The sequence below is a fragment of the Carica papaya genome, chromosome 3 (genome assembly GCF_054855325.1).
Source record: "Carica papaya isolate Zhongbai chromosome 3, ASM5485532v1, whole genome shotgun sequence".
In the NCBI taxonomy this organism is placed as follows: Eukaryota; Viridiplantae; Streptophyta; class Magnoliopsida; order Brassicales; family Caricaceae; genus Carica; species Carica papaya.
The window spans coordinates 9,803,882-9,822,356 of NC_142311.1; the positions used below are offsets into that span (position 1 = coordinate 9,803,882).

Consider the following 18,475-nt stretch of genomic DNA (forward strand, 5'->3'; position numbering starts at 1 on the left):
CCTAATTATATGGGTGTCTGTAATTTAACTTTTAGCGTAAGAAGTGATTCTCTGTTTGAGGTTATGGTTTTTCTCTGTCACCCATCCGCCATAACATCATTATAGTTTTTTTTTTTTTTTTTTTTCTGATAAGACTTAAAACACAAATAATTAAACTTTATTAAAAACGTGATTTTCACCTATATAAGTATATAATTACACTGTATACCAGAATTTAAATATTCAAATGCAAAAATATCACCCTAAATTTTAATATTCATATGTTTAAATTGCATCATTAACTAAATTATCAATTAGGTCACACAAGCTTTAATTCCATGTCGGTAGAAAATACATGAAGAAATATTTGAAGCAAATAAATCATTTTGCACATTTTATTTAAAAAGAAAGTTAAAAGATTAATGAGGTCAAGATTCTGTTAAGACCAAATAAATTATTGTCTTATTGATATTTTTATCATATGAAAAATATTTTACTTAATAGAGAGATAAATGTTAACATCGGTTGACTAATGTAAGATGAAAAATTGTTTATCTATTAAAATAATAGGCTTATTCTACAATAAAAAAAAAAAAAAAAACAGAAGACGTTTACTCAAACTATAGTTACTTTCTTTAATAACATAAAAGTTTTATTAAATTCAATTTGTATACTTTTAACGCACTTAAAAAAAAAATCACAGTACAGTAACTTATTTACGTGTATCTATAATTTAACAGAGGTTAAATAAAATTCTCCTAGCAAAAAATTAAAAAAAAATTATAAATTTTTTGGAAGAGAAAATAAAAAGAAAAAATATTTTCATAGAATATATATTTAACTTTTACTAGACTTTTTTTTTATAATAATTAAATAATTTTTTAGAGTAATAATTAAAATAAGAGAATAAAATAAATAGTACATATTACATTACTAATAATATATAAAGTAGACATCTATCTCACTAGAATTCACAAATTTATTGTAGATTAATAACACTCTTTCAATATTGAGATTAAAAAAAGGAACAACAACTGCAAGTGGTATGGGGAGACTACAACCATAACTCAAGAGGATCGCTTAAGGATGAAAAGATGATCTAAGTGACCCATCGATGTCCCACCTTACAGGAAAGAATAAATATAATGTAAAATTATTAAGAGTCAGTACTGTCAAGATACTTTAATTTCTATGCAGATACACGAAAAAAATAAATTATGTTTGAAATGATTATTCCTAAGGAGAATTCAAAACTTCAATCCTCCCGTTTGTCGTTGATGGTCAAGAAGATGCAGAGCATAGTAAACTATTTCATACAATCTATCTATTTGAGAGGAGATGGTTAATCTTTGAAAGCCATGAAGACAACCTCTGGTCATTAAGCTTATGGGAAAAAAAATTAACTATTACTATATTGAGCAACATTTTTAATAACTTTGGGTTACATTTGAAGGTCTATAACCCATTGATATAGGAAATGATTTTTTCCTTGCAAAATTCACTAAAGAGACTTGAGTATGAATTTGCCCTCTTGGGAGGTCCATGGATCATCTCTGGTCATTATCTCATTATGAGACAGTGGAGTTCCAACTTCGTACAGAAGGATGCAACTATAGACAAAGCGGTGATGTGGACTCGATTTCCTGGATTATGCATGGAATACTTCAATGTTGACTTCATGGAGCACAAACTATGAGTCCAGTTTGGCAAAGTTCTATAAGTGGACATAAACATCTCTGGTCACTTAATAGAACTTTGCTCTTTATGTTGATCTTGATTTGATGAAACTACTTTTATCAAAATTATAGTTAAATAAAAGAAATTTTAATGTTGAATGTAAGGGATTTCATATTGTTTGTTTTAACTATGACATCTACGATCACAACATTGAATATTACTCCAAGCTTACTAACCCTTTATGTTTTGTAGATACTGTCGAACAACTAGAGGTTACCATTGAGACCCAATTGCCAAAGAAGGAATCCACATTTGGAATGCAGATACTGTTCTAAAAAATGAAACATAAAAACCATACTAAAATCGAGCAAGTAATCAACAATGATGGAAGGAGACCTAAAGATCATTCCCCTAGAAAAAAACCCAACTAGTCAAAAAAAGAAGAGGAAGTTAATGAACACAGAATATAATTTATTAAATCATATTGGTTTTATCTTAAGTTTAATTAAATAAAAAATATTTAATTTCTTCCTAATATACTTAGTTATTGAAAAAATAAAGAATATTTGATAGAAAATTATATTCGATAAAACTCATTAAGCTTTAAAGCTTTTGATACCGACTAGTTGTATATGTAATGGGCCAGAACTTAAAAAAAAATAAATTTGTATTTTTAAATGCAGAAGCGAATAATAATATTAAAGTTTACAAATCTTACATAAAAATTTAGAATGTCCAATAGGAATACGAGAATGTCCCTACTACAGCGGCTCGTAAAGAAAAAAAAAATAATAATTTAAAACAATTAGATAAATGTTCTAGGGGTTAACCTCCACTAGCTCTTGAAGGGGTCTGGGAGGTAAAATACTCACAACTTTCTTACTAATCGGGATCTGCATCTTGATCCTCTTGATATAAAATGTTTAATAGAAGAATGAACGACATTACTCCAGTAAAAATATAACACTAATCACTGATACAAAAAATTGAAGGATAGTAACAATCACAAAACAATTAATGGAGTCCTTAACTTAAGTAAATTCATTTATCATGAAGAAAACTATTTATTCCATACTTACCGTTATGAGGTTTTTAAAAATCAACTTATGAAAACCAATATACGTACAACTTTTCAATTTCACATACAAGTAAACAAGAAACGATAATTTTTCTTTTTTTACATGCTTACTGGTACCTCTAGGGGTCCATAAGGATGTCCCCCAATGCGTGAACCCAATATCTAAATTTATCAATTAATCGGTCGTCCCCATATCCCATTTGATAATGGACGCCAAACATTCCATCGCTTTGATACCCCGTTTGGTATGAGGGTGAACCATATCTCCCAAACCCTTTCGATATTAGACTTCCCAGCCCCATCTAACTGAGGTAACGTTCACGGTAAGGTTCCCTATGTACCGGGCCCGTCCACCATTTCCTATGATACCTAATAAGTTTTTCACATAAAGATCCCCATCAACAAAATAACCACCAAGTGCATACAAACATTTCATACCATATTCACATATTAATTTAAACGATATCTATGTAAACAATACAATTTCATACCTTAATAACCAATAAACGTATTCAGGACTTTTATTTCCAATCAGTCAATCAAATCAAGAAAATAACGATTAGACAGTCAATAAACGAAAAAATAATTCAAAGCAATAATTAAAGCACATGACAAATAATAATCAATTTAGGCAGCATAGGAAAATGAATAGATAACACAGACAAACTAGGGCAAATATAAATTGACCAGTTCCGGCTCCACTAGTAACCTATAATTATTTTTAGAATTTTTTTAAATTTTTACAAAATACAGTATTATTGATTATTAAACCTCAATTTACCGTAACAGGGAATAGAGTGAGGGATTCTCATATAGATCGGTATTTTGAAATGTCGTACTATCTACTACGTCTCCTAATGGATCTCGAATTTCCTGAATTTTTGTGCGAAAATCAAAATACTCGTCATATAGCTAAAAATACTCCAAAAAATCTAAAATCGGTGTTGAAAATTTTTTTTAGCCAATTTTAGAGTTTCGGCACGGCAACGCCACCGTGCTCTAGTGCTGGCTCCGCCCCCACAGCAGCGGTTCACCGCGACCTAACCGGTTTTGACCGATTTTGGTTGGTTTTATACATATTCTTGTGAAAAATACGTTAAAAAGTCTCAGTTGGCTAGAAAAGCAAAAAAACTGAATCTATTGATGGGGGGCTTAGAGTTTTGGCCGCGATGACTTTACCCACGATTTCTGTCTCACTCGCCGTCTTTTTTATCACGATGTGGCCACTAGAGGCTCGGAATTGAATTCCGAGCGCGGAGGAAATTTTTTTACCTTTTTTGGCGGTCGGTGGTGGCTCCAGTGTGACAGTGGCAGGGGATCGGCCTCCTTCTCTGGCGTATGGTTCTTTCTCCGACGAGGGCTAGACAGCTAGGGTTTGGTTATCCTACGATGCGATGTTTAAGTATCCATCATGTGTAGATTTGGGCCGTCTGTTTGGGGACACGTAGAGCGAGGAGGACCGTTCGATGATTTTTCGTTTAGGCTAATTACGTGGATGAATTTGGGTTATCCATCGCGATCAATCTCATTTGTACGATCGCATCTAAAGAGGGAATGTATCTGGCTTGTTCGCGTGTGCTGTATACGATCTGGACCGTTGGATCGCCTAGGTATGCGGATCGTCTGCGTGACTTCTCGCATGGAGCCGATGTCAGCCGGCCTGTCACGCGACGTGTTTTGGTTTGCTCGACTTGTTGATTGGGCCATCCCATGTGGCTAAACTTTCCCTTTTTGTGATTTAGCTCTTTCTTTTCAATTTTTCTTTCAAAAACACTCTATATATTCAAGATTTCGTCCTTTTAAAAAAACAATTATTTTCAATTTTATTTTTAATCTATTTTTTTTTCAAAATTTAACAAAATTAGATTGAAATAAAATTATTTTAATTATTTATATAATTTTTATAAATAAAAAAAATTATTTCGGGTCGATTTTCGAGCCCGAGTATTACGGCACACGTCAAAATACAAATATACAAAGAGACAAATTAAATTCATAGACTTGAATTTAATCAAAGGACTGACTAAAGTGTTGATGTTCGGTTCAAATGCTATAAGGTACGAGTGACGGAGTAAAAATGTGTGTATGTTATTTTCTAATGTAACTACATTGATTAAGTTGAATTAAGTTTTAATAAATATTTTATCTTCTTAAATAAAAAGAAACATAAATTATTATCTAAATAAGTAAATAAAATAGTAAATAACTTAATCTCGTGATGTGAAAAGGTATAGGCTTTGGAAAATTCTTTTATTTTTATTTTTATTTTTATTTTTTTTTAGAAATAGAAACGAGGAAAGCATGTTGTTTCCATTTAGTCGGTTTCGGTAGGCCCACAATTTCATTTTCGTGATGCTGTCGGTGAAAGTGTTTCGGAAATTACTTTTCTTTCGGTCAATTTTAATTAGTCTTGCAAAAATCTTGGGATTAGGTTTCTGAACCGTTTTGTCGCCGACACGGTTTCTTAAACATTTCATAAGAATATGTATAAAACATAATTCATGAATAGTTTACATTTAGTTTGATTTTGAAGGAGACGGCATGTTGTTGTCAAATTTGTCCATTTGACAAAAATTTTCTTCCATTTGGTCTTCTGTCCGTCAAGGTAATCAAAACCCTCAAATTATCACATTTTCTTTTCTCTACTTAATTTAAAAATAATGTTTATTTTCCTAATTGATGTTACTGCCAACGTTACCAGTTAGCCAGTTATTATATAAGTTCTAGTTAATAATTTTATATAGTATTTGGAATTTATTTTTGATTTTTAGTTTTTAAGTTTAGAGCTTTTTTTTTTTTTCAAAATAATAAAATTAAATTAAAATTTTAGATTTAAAATTATAAATTTTTAGATTTAATTCAATTTAAATTTAAAATTATTTCGCATATAAAAATAATAATAATTTTCTGTATAAAGTTTAAATAGAATTCAAATCGGACAAAATTAATATATTTTAAAAGAAATTATAATGATTTTAGAAATACAAGTAAATACGAACTATACAGACGATAAACATTAATTTTTAATTTTTTTTTTTGAAAAAAAAAATTAAAAACTAAGATACACCACCAGAAATTAAAAAATATGTTGAATTATATAAAGTATTTATGACTTGATGATTTATTTCAAACACAGAAATTAATTTGCTCGACGTGTCTTCGATTATCAATATCTGATTTCCTTTAACTCCATTAATAGATTATCGACTGTAATAATTCTTTGTCGCATTAATAATGGAGATCGCATATAGAATTGTGACGGTTACTTCTGGCATTAGACTTAGTAAATTTATGGACGGAGGAACAAGGAGGAGCAAGTAGGAGAGGAATGTTAGAGCACATATGGAAAAGCTGGATTGAATTTTTACTTTGTTCAGTGGGTAGCATCCAGTTTTTTTTACAGTAAAGTAATTTTTTTCTTATATATAAACAGATGATTAATGGATGAACTATTATAAAAGAAGTTATTAGTAAGAGAAACATGTGAAGTGGTACCAAAATGTTTTAGCAGTTTATGGGTGTGAATGCTGCGAAACATAACATGTGAGATTGTGGTCTTAATTAGGAGAGATGAATGAACTTGTCATTTTTTGAAGGACGTAGTCATGCTTTAGTTTGAGAATTTCTTTGTCAAAAATTTAAAATTAATAATTGGTTTTAAGAAGATTATGCTCATAGTAAACCACAATGTAACATCTAAACATGAATTTCAATATTTTAAAATATTTTATTTATTCGATCAAATTTTTCTTTCATTACCTAATGGCATTTAAGTATATTGTGAACTTAAAATTCTAACTAATACAATTATTAAATTAGATAAAAGCTTTTACCCTTGTAATTTAAGATAAAAACCAAGAACATTCCAACTCCTAATGAATTATTTGTTTTCCATAATTATTTCGCTCCCTTCGTATGTGTCTGGTGTTTAGGTAGATAACTCAGGTGGAAAGGGGCCTACTGTGCCACTCTTATGGAAGATCATCCATGTGGAGAAGATGGTTTGATCGGGCATTGAATAATCAATCATAGATTGAATCTAAACGTATTCCAGGATCTCCATCATGATTCTTGTTAGAATTGCAGTAGTTAGCTCTGGCTAAATCTTTAGTTTAAAGCAAGACCAATTCAATCCCATTGAATTTAAGTTGGATAGATATCCAAAAATAAAAATAAAACAAGATAGAATTTTTTTTTTTCATTAATAAGATGATAATTAAAAAAACCATTAAAGAATCTTTCCAAAGTTTTTTGGAAAAAACACTTTTGATTCTATTTCACTTGCTCAATTCTTCTGCATTAGGATAGCTAGCTACATTACAAGTACTTAATAAAGTTATCCATCATGCCATTGTTATATATTTTAAGACTTCTGAGGTATTCTTCATTTTTACAATATGCATACAAGGTAATAAAATTTAACTACAACATTGATGCTGTTTGAATTTCCATTTCAACACTTACGATGACTAATTTTCTTTTTCAGGAAAAACAAAGGCATATCATGCACTTCACTACTTGTGACTTCAATCCATGGATCTGGCAAGTAAATTACCATAGCATCCAAGGTCGATCTTAGGGATATTGTGTTAACGACCAAAATGTCATGAAAATAGAAAGGGTTTTGATGGGAAATTTGTGCGCCATTGCATTACGCATATAAACTACCTGATACATTTCAGCATCAATGGCATGGCATCCTTACTTTTGCACCCATTATCCATCGGGATGCCAAAAATGCACGTACTGAGAAACTCCCAATGGCATTTTTCTCACTGGTATCAAAATGAATTAAGACACTAGACATTGTCTGAGACTGCAAAAATCAACTTGGCAAGAACATAACTAATAACATGAAGTACTCTTACATGTTACAATGACCATCGATTTAAAGGTAACGGGGATCCAAAGCAGTCAAACCCAGCCCTCAAATCAATCATTGGAGCCATACTGATGGACCAATTTACCTTGAAAACCAAAATTGATGCTAATGGAGATGGGCTTGTGATGAGCAGAGACCATTAAACCTACTGCCCCATATTAGGCGGGGGAAGAGGAGGTCGTGGACCCTGGCCTGGAAAACCTTGAGGAGGAGGAGGGATTGAAGGAGGTCTACCCACCTGAGAGCCAGGAGTGAAGTTCAACATTGTGCCACTGCCACTTGGAGGTGGGGGTGGTGCAGGTGGAGTTCCACCAGGAGGCATAGGCCTAGGGCCATTTGCCATTGGAGGCGGAGGAGGTGGCAATGATGCAGGTGCCGGAGGTGGTGGGGCTCGAGGAGGATTTATTGATGGAGCACCTGCTGGAAGTCCTTGTGGTAGAGGTGGTGGTGGGGCTTGGGGAGGTGGAGGTAAAGGTCTTGGAGGAACACCTGGTGCTGCTGTGCCATTTGCTGCAGGAGCAGATGGGGGTTTGCCAATCTCTGGTGGCTTTGTCTTGAAATATACCTGCAGCTGTATGATGATGCATCACAAATAATCTGAGTTAGATGTCATTCACAAAAGTTTCATTAAGAGAACAAAATTTGTCTGATTGATTCAGCTTCTTGGTATATCTGGTCCCTTAAAAAATGTTTTATTGCATAGAAGAAAAGCAGACACAACTATAGTATTTCTCCTTTTTCTGATGGCCCCGAAGGGGCTTGTAACCCTTGAACCCCCACTCTCATTACCAACATAACCAACTCACTTGAGGTGAGTTGGTTTATAGTATTTATCTTGTTATTATGCTCAAGAAGTAGTACATTATTCTTGTACAGATGCTTAAAGAAGAATGAGAAAACAAAGAACGATACGAGAAAACAAACTGCAAAAAATGCCATATTATTCCCTTACAAATCATATGGGAAATATTCACATTCCCTTTGACATTTGCCAAATACTGAAGCTTATGTAGGTTCTCAGTTCAACAACTTGCAACAAGCTCAATGAATAAAGACTTAAACAACAACTAAATCCGACAATGATGAGCTTAACTCAATGTCAACTTTCTGTTGAACAACAACAATTAACTTCAGTAACAACTTGTCATAAAATTCAACCTTCAGGCTTCAATAAATGTCAGTAAAATAACAACTGAACAGAATCACAAAAAACTTGTCTCCGGCAACTGACCACAGTAACAAAAGGAAGTCCTAATGATCTCGATATATAGGAATAAATCTCAATTGAATCCATAACAAGTGAAAAATTAATCACTAACTTGAAGACATCACAAAAATCATCAAAATCAGCTAACCAACTACATAGCTAATTACAATCTTTTCCCCCCTTCCTAGCAAGGTAAGTAACCTTTAATTCCCCTGAGTAACAAGATCTTAAAAGTTCACAGTTTTTTCAGAAGTAGCTCGCACTACCAGAGCAACATGCTCTAAGGGTTCACATTTTTTTTGTGGGTCCTCACTATCCTGGGCAACAAGCTCTAAATATTGGCCTTGTAGAACAACTATATCTGACAACCACTTTGTTAAGATCCACATGATAAATCAAGGAGTTAAAGTACACAAACTAATGTAGTTTGGGGCCCTAACACCTTCCACAAAAATATATCCACTGTATTCCAGTGATCAATAAGTACAATAAGAAATATGCTCTTCCAACTCAATAGCCCGATCAATTCCTTAGTTACACTGTATCTCTCCCTGGCCTGCTCCCTCTTGACAAAAGGATACTTCAAACCCTTGAATCAAAACTAAAAAGTCTCTACAACTGAATGATATTTATAGAGGACCTGTACTTATCCACTAAATCAACCATACTTAGAAACCACAAATACTAAACCATAGAGGAAATTTGACAATCTCCGACAATCTCTCATTCAAATAAAATTCTGGAAGAGGATGAATAACAACAATCTCTCCTTGTCCTTTAGAAATATTGGCAAATGGTGACACTCTCCTCTTAGTAGCAACCATGGCTCTAGAAGAAATAAAATGAAATATTATATAATTCTTTTTTGGAATATGTAATATTACTGTAATGTTGTTTTTGTTATTATAATGAAGAAATAGAATATGATAGTGAACACAACACCTAACTTATCTTATTTATAAAATATATCAAACAAGTATATTGAATCAGTTAAAACTGATAAAAAAACACTTACAAGTCAAACCAACTTCAATTCAAGTGGTTCATTCATATGATGAAATTTGATCATTTTGTCATTTTCCGCTGTTTTTATTTAATGTACAATGATGAAATTGAACGCTAATATATTTTCTGTAGTCAATAATTATAAATAATATAATTTCAATAATATCATGTAACTTCTTTGTATATGATTTTCTATAAAGATATTTTGAACCAGTGGTTTGACTAAGGAACAACTGGTCAGACTAGTCAACTAATAAATAACTTAGTTGACTCGGTGACCAATCCAGTTTTAATAACTCGAATCATAAAAATGCCTATGATAACAGTAGAAAACAGAGAACATGAACTTAACAATACAGGAAACTGACAGGAAATATTATTATTCTCCAAGAGACCGTATGGGAAATATTATTATTCTCCAAGAGACCGTATGGGAAATATTCTCATTCTCTAAGATGTAGAAGAACACAAAGACAAGTGGCACAAAAAAGAGAAGGAATGTGAAGTACAAATTCAACCTAAGATCAAACTACAAAATAAACAAAAAAGAAGTTAAAAGAACAAACTAGAGTAGATGCCCGTGCACAGGAGAAAAAAATCAGTGAAGTAACAATCCAAAAGACTACCGTGAACATTTTGGAATCTGGATCCCAATGTGAGAAGAACTTGGGAGTGGATTTATCTATCTCTGTGCTTGGAACCTGAAAGAAAAGTGTGCACAAAATTAAATATTACTGAATTTCCAAACAGCAAAGTAAATAAATAGCATGTGTAATATCATTGAATTGTGTGTGAGTGGATGCAATGCTGAAATTATGGGGGAGCTTTCTTTGCCCTTCTTCCTTGATCAGCATTTCAAACTAAAATTTCACATAAAAAAGCAACAGGTAGGATTACGAAGGACCCTGCATTTGAACAATTAAAATCTATTGTTCTCCACAAACAAAGACAAAATCAACTACCTTGAAAGCAATAATCTCATACGGTTCTGCTGCAAACAGAAGATACTGGTATCTCTTGTCATACGGTTGGACTTTCTGCATTCATTAAAAAACAAGAGGGAGAGATATCATGGCATCATATCGAGCAAAATAGTGTGGTGGTCAAATTATCAGCTTAACAAGCATTGCAACAAGGGGATCATAGATCAGTAAAAAGTATGAGAAACTATTGGGACATCATAATATAAAATCTCACCTGCTCATAAGATGACATAACACGGTGTCTTGGCCTAGTATTGTCTTCTATCTCAGGATATTCAATCTGTGGTAAAAGAAAAATTATAACTACCAATAAAGCAATAGGTGAGTTTTGTACTTCTCATCTTCCAAATTCTCACAACCATCTTTGGTACTGTGGCTATTTGCTCTGAGTATGTGAAAGGTTATAATTTGGCAAAAATGTGTTAAACACATACCTGGAAGAGAAGTGACCTCTGCTTTGTCTCGGGATCATACTGCTTTGTTACACGGTACCCAGGCCTGCCAATTTTTACTGTAGAAAAACATATAATTCATTTGGTTTCAGGCCACAAAATAACATTATAGACATACCAACTTTAGAGGGCATACCAGCAATTTTGCGCAGATTCTTAGTCTCGACAAATTACATATGACAGCCATTAGTCCATAAATTAAGAAAAAAATCATTGAAGTCATCCACGTACTACTCTACTTGCAGATTTAGTTTTCTAGTTTTGAAGGATAGAGAGTTTAGTAAACAAAAAAAAATGCAAAAGATTTTTCTTTACAGAAAAAATAAGTCTTCTGTTTTCACTACCTTTTCCTCGCTTTACCGAGTGTGATTTTTCTTTGAAACAAATGTCAAAAATGAATTCATTGCTTAGGATATTTCAAAGATCTTATTGATAATTAGGCAGCGCTATCCCCTTTTTCCTCATAATATTTCCTCTTTTTCCTTTAAAAAGCGACAATGAAACAATTATTATGCATTTCGAAGTAATTCCACGCTTTAACTAACATTTTCCGAACAATATTTTTATTTTCAACAACTACATATGTTTTTGTGGATAAACATTTATGAATTTCGAAAATAAAAACTCAAAAATAGTGTTCAACTAAACAGAGCCTTTATTTCTTGGCAGAACCCAAAAGGAAATGCAACGTTAGCCTTTTCTTGTTCAATTGATAATAAGAGCGACTCCCAAGCCCTAGGCAACTTTTCCATCATCCGATAAATATCCGTCTTTTATATTATCTCATAGTCAGGTTAAACTCCGAAAATTGTCTAAAATTGACTTAAATTTAAGACCACAACAGGAAATTATCCAAAGAGAATATTAGAACAAAGAAAGACAAGAGAGAACAGGTGTTAAAGAGAGGAGAGTTGCCTGTTTTGCGAACAGACACTTTGCGCTTGTGAGGTTGGGGTTGAACAGGAGCCTCCTTGGCCTCACGGGCAGCTCTCTTGGCCAAGTTGGTCTGATGCCTCTTCCCCTGTGTATGCGCCAAGTAGTTCCCTTCGTTATTATGCAGTGTCAAACACAGCTTACACTCGTAACTACCCAACCAAAACAAAGAAACAAAAGCCACATCAGGAACATCACAGAAACCCTAACCAATAGATATCATAAGATAAACAAGCAAATAAATTGATGTACGCGTGTATGTTTTACCTCCCAAGATGATTGCGCATGAAATAGGGATCTTTAGCGAGATCAATGGTTTCAAGGGCCAGCCTCCGAAGCCGCTCCCGACGGTCAATGGCCTCATTCTGAGCCGAGGCTGCGCCTCCGCTGCCGGGCTTCGAACCCCAATCTCTGTCCATTTCTACGGAGAGTTTAACACTTTCTGATTCTTTCCGTTCGCTTTCTCTCCGTCCCTCCCTCTCTCTCTCTCTCTATCTCCCTCCCCCGCTCGCTCTATATGGTTTTGGGGTTGTAGCCTATAGTCATATGAAAGTACAATACTTCAGCCGCTTGGGTAACGGAAGTTACTGCAGAAATTACTGCTACTGTAAATAATCTTTCTTAATTTGCCTTATTTTAAATAATAAATATTAAAATTTGCAATAACATAAAATTTTTATATTAATAAATAATTTTAAATTTTATTTTATTTTTTAAAGCTTCTCTTACAACCTATTTTCGTTTTCTAAAAAGATAATTAATTAATGTTCATGAATTTATTTAGTTACAAATGTTAATTTGAGTCGTTAGTTAATGTTTAATTTCTGAAACATTTTAAATTTTTATAACAAATATTGAAATATCAGCAATAATTATTATTACTCTTTAATTATAAAATATATTTAATAAATAATTCATTTTAATATACAATAAAAATATCAACAAGATAATACTATTGAAACTTGATGCTTACATCTGTAAATATTTATTTAACCAAGCTAGACATTTAATTAGTGACGAGAATTTGTTCAAATAAAATTTAAAAATGTAAATTTTATTTAAATTAAAAAGAATATAAAATTAATTTAAATTCTTTTACATTCTTGGTGAGCTAAGAATTAGACCACACTTATTGTAAGAAAAAAAATTGTTCATATAAGGAGAGTACATTTTGTAAAATACATTTATAAAATATAGAATTGAAGAAATAACATCCATTATATGTACATCAAGGCCAGTATTTCTATATTGCATTTTTTGACATGCACGGACAACACCATCCGATGAGCTACGATACTTTCTCTAAAAACAAATTGTATTTGCTTCCTTATCTCAGGCATGGATCTCCACCGTAGCAGACTGTGTTTGGATTAACAATACAAGAGGGAACAGACAGTAGCCCCAATTTCACCTTGGTGCTAGCCAGGAATGTTCACTCAGCACTAGCTCTTTTGATGCACAGCAATGTGGTGGATGTCCATGTCCTTCAACATTACAGAACGTCCGCAGGAGTCACAAGGAGCTGTCCTTGATCCACATACACTCTCATGCTCGGATAGTCCTCTCAGCCTGTCACGAACATCCACAGCTGAGGTACCAGCTTGGACCATATCCCCACAAAACCGACATGTAATTAGTCGTAAGGGACACTCGGAGGCTTGATGTTGTACCTGCCAAAGTCATTCAACATTAGCCAAGGGTTTCTGTAAACATATATCGCTGTGCAATTGAAGTTGTCATCGATCCTTTTTCAAGGCTATGATTTTCGTACTTCAACAAATCCTACGAAATCTTCTATCCTAAAATACATACAATTTTTTCTTTTTTCAAAATGACCCATCCTTCATCGATATCAAGTAAACCGTAAACAAGGGTGGTTATTTTCATTATATCTGTTCCAGCAAAAAACCAATGGCCATTTAAACTATGCAAAATTTTCAAGGGTCACAGGAGAAATATCCTTGTTTCTGCCCAATTAATTTACTTTTAAAAATATACATAAGAACAACTAATTCAGAAGTATAACAAGAAGCCCTATGAAGTCCTTAGGCTGTTATGCATGAAGGAAACCATTACTTTAACTCCCAACTAACATAATACCTTTACAAATAAAAGGAGAGCAACAAATATTGCATACAGAAGAGGCGTTGTTTCCTCATGAGAAAAACCATAACTTCTTGGTTTTCATCAATCTGTAAGTATCAATTTTAAACATAACTAATCAAAGAGAAGCCCTGTTTCATTTGGTTTTTAAGGTGGGTAATGAGAAAGACAAAAGAATCTGGAAACCGGACAAGAAAAAAGGTTTTTCAGTGAAGTCTTACTATAACTTTATTGTCAAAAATGGTGAGAAGAATGCCAAGACAGCACCGTTTAAACAAATATGAAGGTCTAAAGCACCGCCTCGAATGGCTTTTTTCATTTGGGAAGCTGTTAAAGAAAAAATCTTTGACCATTGATACGTTGAAAAAGAGAGGTACGATGATAACCAATAGGTGTTACATGTGCAAGGCCGAAGAAGAATCATGCAATCACTTGTTACTTTATTGTCCTGTTGTTTACAGAATTTGGGAGTACGTGTATGGGATTATGGGGATGATGTGGGCCATAGCGGGTAGTGTTAGCAAGGAGTTGTGGACGTGCGCTGGTTTATGTCAAAAAAAAAAGATTTATTCTTTATCCCGCTTTCTATTATGTGGGTTGTTTGGAGGGAGAGGAATGCTAGAGCTTTTGAGGGTATTGAAACAGACATTATAAATATTAGAAATAGATGGTTTCATACTTTTGGTTTTATTTTGATTGGTTATGACATAATAGATTAGGAAGATATTGGAACTGTCATGAACTATCTGATCAACTTGTAATTTTGTGTTTTCGGGTAGTATCTCCTTGGTACCTTTGTGCGTAATTAATACTCTTTTCTTCAAGCAAAAAAGCAGGTATTGTTGGTCTTCACTCAATTTATAAATTTAATTCTTAAAAAGGTCGATCAAAGAGGAAATTTTAAATAAGTGATAAACCTAAAGAACAGATATAAGTTAGAAGTAAATCCAGAAAAGGCTATCTAGGAATCATCTTGCTTACCATCTTTTCCTTCTCAAGGACTACTCCACAACCACAACTAAGTGGCTCATGAAACACCTTGACGTGCTTCTCCATCTCCTCTTCATGAAAAGCTTGCCCACATTTATCACAATGAACATGATTTCTAGCCTCCTGAACCCTAAGAACTACTCCACAACCAGCATGCTGGCAAATCACGTTATGCCTGCTACAATAAGCTTCATGAAGTGCTATACTCCTACTGGGTATAGAACGTTTGCAATTCCTACACTCCACAGTATCAACCTCCATAGGTGATGAAGACGAAGCATGTTGGCCCACCTTATGGTCATTGTTTTCCAGAAGATTCACTGATACATGATACTTCGTTGTTCCATTGAAGCCATAAACACCAATGCTGTAAGTACCTGCACTCAGACTCTTATCTTTAGAGCCAAGGATCAAAGTCTTTGAACCCACATCATGAGAAGACCATTCATGCTGATGTCGAGTTGGGAATAGAAGTGGATGTCTGGATATATAAAGATCAGTATCTCCACCAGCCTTCTCCACTTCTACCTTCACCTCAATTCTAAAATTTCCCAAAGCAATTTTTTCTGAAGTATCATCATCTATTGAGAACTTGTAGTACATAAACTTTCCTTCCTCAACTAGCCCAGATTCTGATTTGCCAAGTGGAAGTGGTCTCAAAACATGCTCATTTGATCTGTCAGGACTCACATCAGGATTGACGATATCCACCTCAATATCAGTTTCCAAAACAGAAATGCTTGGAGAAGGTTTCAACTCAAGAACCCTTAATTTGTAACTAAGCTGCCCATAATTGACAGTAAGCATATCATCTTGAGAAAGTGTTGCATGCTGCCGAAGAATTGTTTCAAGGATAGCTTTATGATTGGGAAGATCTGAGAAGCCAATTCCATCAGGTTGAAGTTTCGCGTAAGTCCCTTTAGGCAGTCGAACATAACGAACTTCAACCAATGGTGCACTTGCACCATCATCAGCAAACAGATTATTCCATACATGAGGAGGAAGCCCAACAGAATCTTCATCAGCAGTAAATTCCAAAACACCTGAGTGGGTGGTCCTGCAATCTTTCTTCTCATCACCTTCCTTATCCGATGAACTCTCTTGATGAACTATTGACAGTTGGAAGTATATAGGTCCCTTATCGAAAGCACCTTGATCAGACAATTCCGTGAAGCAGGAAGGTGGCAATTTGATCTTATCACCATTAGCTTGGAATGGTACAGCTTGCAAGATACGGTAAAACATTATTCCTCCCCCAGCAAGTAAACTTTCTTCCCTTTGCTGTTCAGCCTGTAAAAGAGAAGGAAAATAAAAGTTTTGACTTGTCCTTATATACCCCATGAAATGCATCAGAGGCTTAAAGAAATGTAAAAAGGACCATAAGAATCTAATTTGTCATTCAACCACACAAGTCAAAACACCTAACCATGATGAATCACTGAAACTATGATGAATCTCCTATAAGCATAACAACAAAAGTCCTTCTAAACAAAGTTACAGAAATATGTTATTTAAGGTTTAACAGACATGCCCATCGCTGCTATTACGAGGATGATATAGGACATTTACACTATTTAGAACCATATTTTTGCCCTGTGATGAAAACAAAAAAATTTAATTCCTGGGTTGATGTGATAAATATAGGGATAATATATCTAAAATCCTCCTGAATTTTCGCATTTAAGTCAAATTGGGAATATGCAACCTGCACTATCACGCGTATCAAATTACCTTTTATTTAAAATTGTGTTCAACATGATACAATACATAATGCTCTTAGCAATTAATAAACTATGGTGCTGTTGGCGAAAAAACAAAATATATATATAGGGTCAGAAGATGAGATTTTTCTTGAGATAAATTTTTTTGGAGATAAAGGGTAAGAAGATGAGATTGATAGGGTTTTAATGTATTTTTTTTTTACTATTTAAAAAAACTATGTATAATTTAGTGAAATACCAAAACCAAATATAAAATAAAGCTTCTTATAATTTTTTAGAAGAATTAAGACAAGATATAAGTTTTCACCTTTATTTGAATATAAGATTCTTTTTTGGGACAGGATTGTTATTTTCCCCGTCATCCACTGGTTAAGAAATAAATATAAGAACTTTTTTCACGTCTATCTTTTCTTATATTTATACTGCATTTATACATCCTAGAAGACAAAATAAAAGATCTTTAGGGAAAATCCACTGGCATAAGTTGTCGAAAATTAATTAATATTGATCAAGTTGCAACCTTGTAACTCTTATAATTTTATGAATCATTACTTTCCGAATTGTTATATATCTTCGCTTCCAACCCAAAAGCACCTTTTCTAATTTGTCATTTTTAAACTGACAGTGCGGGAATCCTACAATAATAACTGCAGTAGATACCTGTAGGCATATACAATATCCATAGCTGACTACAAAAAGAAATTCCCTTTTCACAAAATTTCCTAGCGCGAGAAGAACCCGATTAGTTAGACTCTATAGACAAAACAAACCTACAATGCAAAACTTTCCCATTATCACCATTTTCCAAGAAATTGAAAAGACAAAAAAAATCACTATAATTAAAAAAAAATCACAAGATGTTCACGAACAAACTCGTAATATAGCCAATTTAGAACATAAACAATAGCTGAAACTCAAGACCTGACTCAGAATAAATAAAAGTACCGAGGGGGTGAACTCAAACCTTGAGCTGTGCTTCGATCGCATCAAGCCTTCGAGATCTCTGAACAGCTTCAATGGCCTCTCGTTGTTTCCTAGCTTCTTCTTTTGCATTTCTCTCTCTTTCGAGTTTCAACCTTGCCCTTTCTTTTCTCTCCTTCTGTTCTCTCTCCAGCTTCTCCCTCGCTCTTCTCAGCTCAAAATCCATCTTTCTCTCTCTTTCCCTCTCTCTACCGATCGAGAATCCGTGTGAACCAGTTATGTCGAGCAATCCTAATGTTTGTGTGAGTTCGAGAGATTTTTAGAAGGTGATCAAGTAGGGGAGAAGCTTTTTCCCTTTCGTGTTGTCGAAGATATAAAGGGGCCTGGATCTGGTCTCGAAGAGAATCTGGACTTTTCATTTGAGGTGGGTCTGCGGAAGCTTGTCTGTGGAGCCCACAACCAAAGCTCGGCCCAAAGCCCATACAAGTAGGTTTTTTCAGACAACGTGGTTCGAATTATATTATTGTAAAATTTAAGCATGTTG

The 18,475-nt window shown here is 33.8% G+C and overlaps 2 protein-coding genes across 2 annotated transcripts; both read right to left on the minus strand.

Annotated features, from left to right (window-relative positions):
- Positions 1-7,356: 7,356 nt before the first annotated feature.
- LOC110811558 (hydroxyproline-rich glycoprotein family protein) lies at positions 7,357-12,724 on the minus strand. The gene is made up of 7 exons (XM_088215613.1): positions 12,464-12,724; positions 12,179-12,348; positions 11,246-11,322; positions 11,026-11,091; positions 10,791-10,865; positions 10,455-10,529; positions 7,357-8,187 (listed from the first exon to the last, which is right to left on the minus strand). Exons 1-7 carry the CDS (start codon positions 12,613-12,615, stop codon positions 7,762-7,764), a joined length of 1,041 nt encoding a protein of 346 aa, XP_088071739.1. The 5' UTR covers positions 12,616-12,724; the 3' UTR covers positions 7,357-7,761.
- A 505-nt stretch (positions 12,725-13,229) lies between these two features.
- Positions 13,230-18,338, minus strand: LOC110811500 (Ubiquitin fusion degradation UFD1 family protein). The gene is made up of 3 exons (XM_022038018.2): positions 17,975-18,338; positions 15,281-16,579; positions 13,230-13,866 (listed from the first exon to the last, which is right to left on the minus strand). Exons 1-3 carry the CDS (start codon positions 18,155-18,157, stop codon positions 13,639-13,641), a joined length of 1,710 nt encoding a protein of 569 aa, XP_021893710.1. The 5' UTR covers positions 18,158-18,338; the 3' UTR covers positions 13,230-13,638.
- Positions 18,339-18,475: the final 137 nt, after the last annotated feature.

Excerpts from the sequence above, each read along its gene's own strand:
- LOC110811558 (XM_088215613.1), bottom strand. The coding sequence starts at position 12,615 with ATGGACAGAGATTGGGGTTCGAAGCCCGGCAGCGGAGGCGCAGCCTCG. Across the intron at positions 12,349-12,463 it reads ATGCGCAATCATCTTGGGAG|TTACGAGTGTAAGCTGTGTT; the intron begins GTAAAACATACA and ends TTGGTTGGGTAG. Across the intron at positions 10,866-11,025 it reads TTATGTCATCTTATGAGCAG|AAAGTCCAACCGTATGACAA; the intron begins GTGAGATTTTAT and ends TAATGAATGCAG.
- LOC110811500 (XM_022038018.2), bottom strand. The coding sequence starts at position 18,157 with ATGGATTTTGAGCTGAGAAGAGCGAGGGAGAAGCTGGAGAGAGAACAG. Across the intron at positions 16,580-17,974 it reads CGATCGAAGCACAGCTCAAG|GCTGAACAGCAAAGGGAAGA; the intron begins GTTTGAGTTCAC and ends TCTCTTTTACAG. Across the intron at positions 13,867-15,280 it reads TCCTTGAGAAGGAAAAGATG|GTACAACATCAAGCCTCCGA; the intron begins GTAAGCAAGATG and ends TGACTTTGGCAG.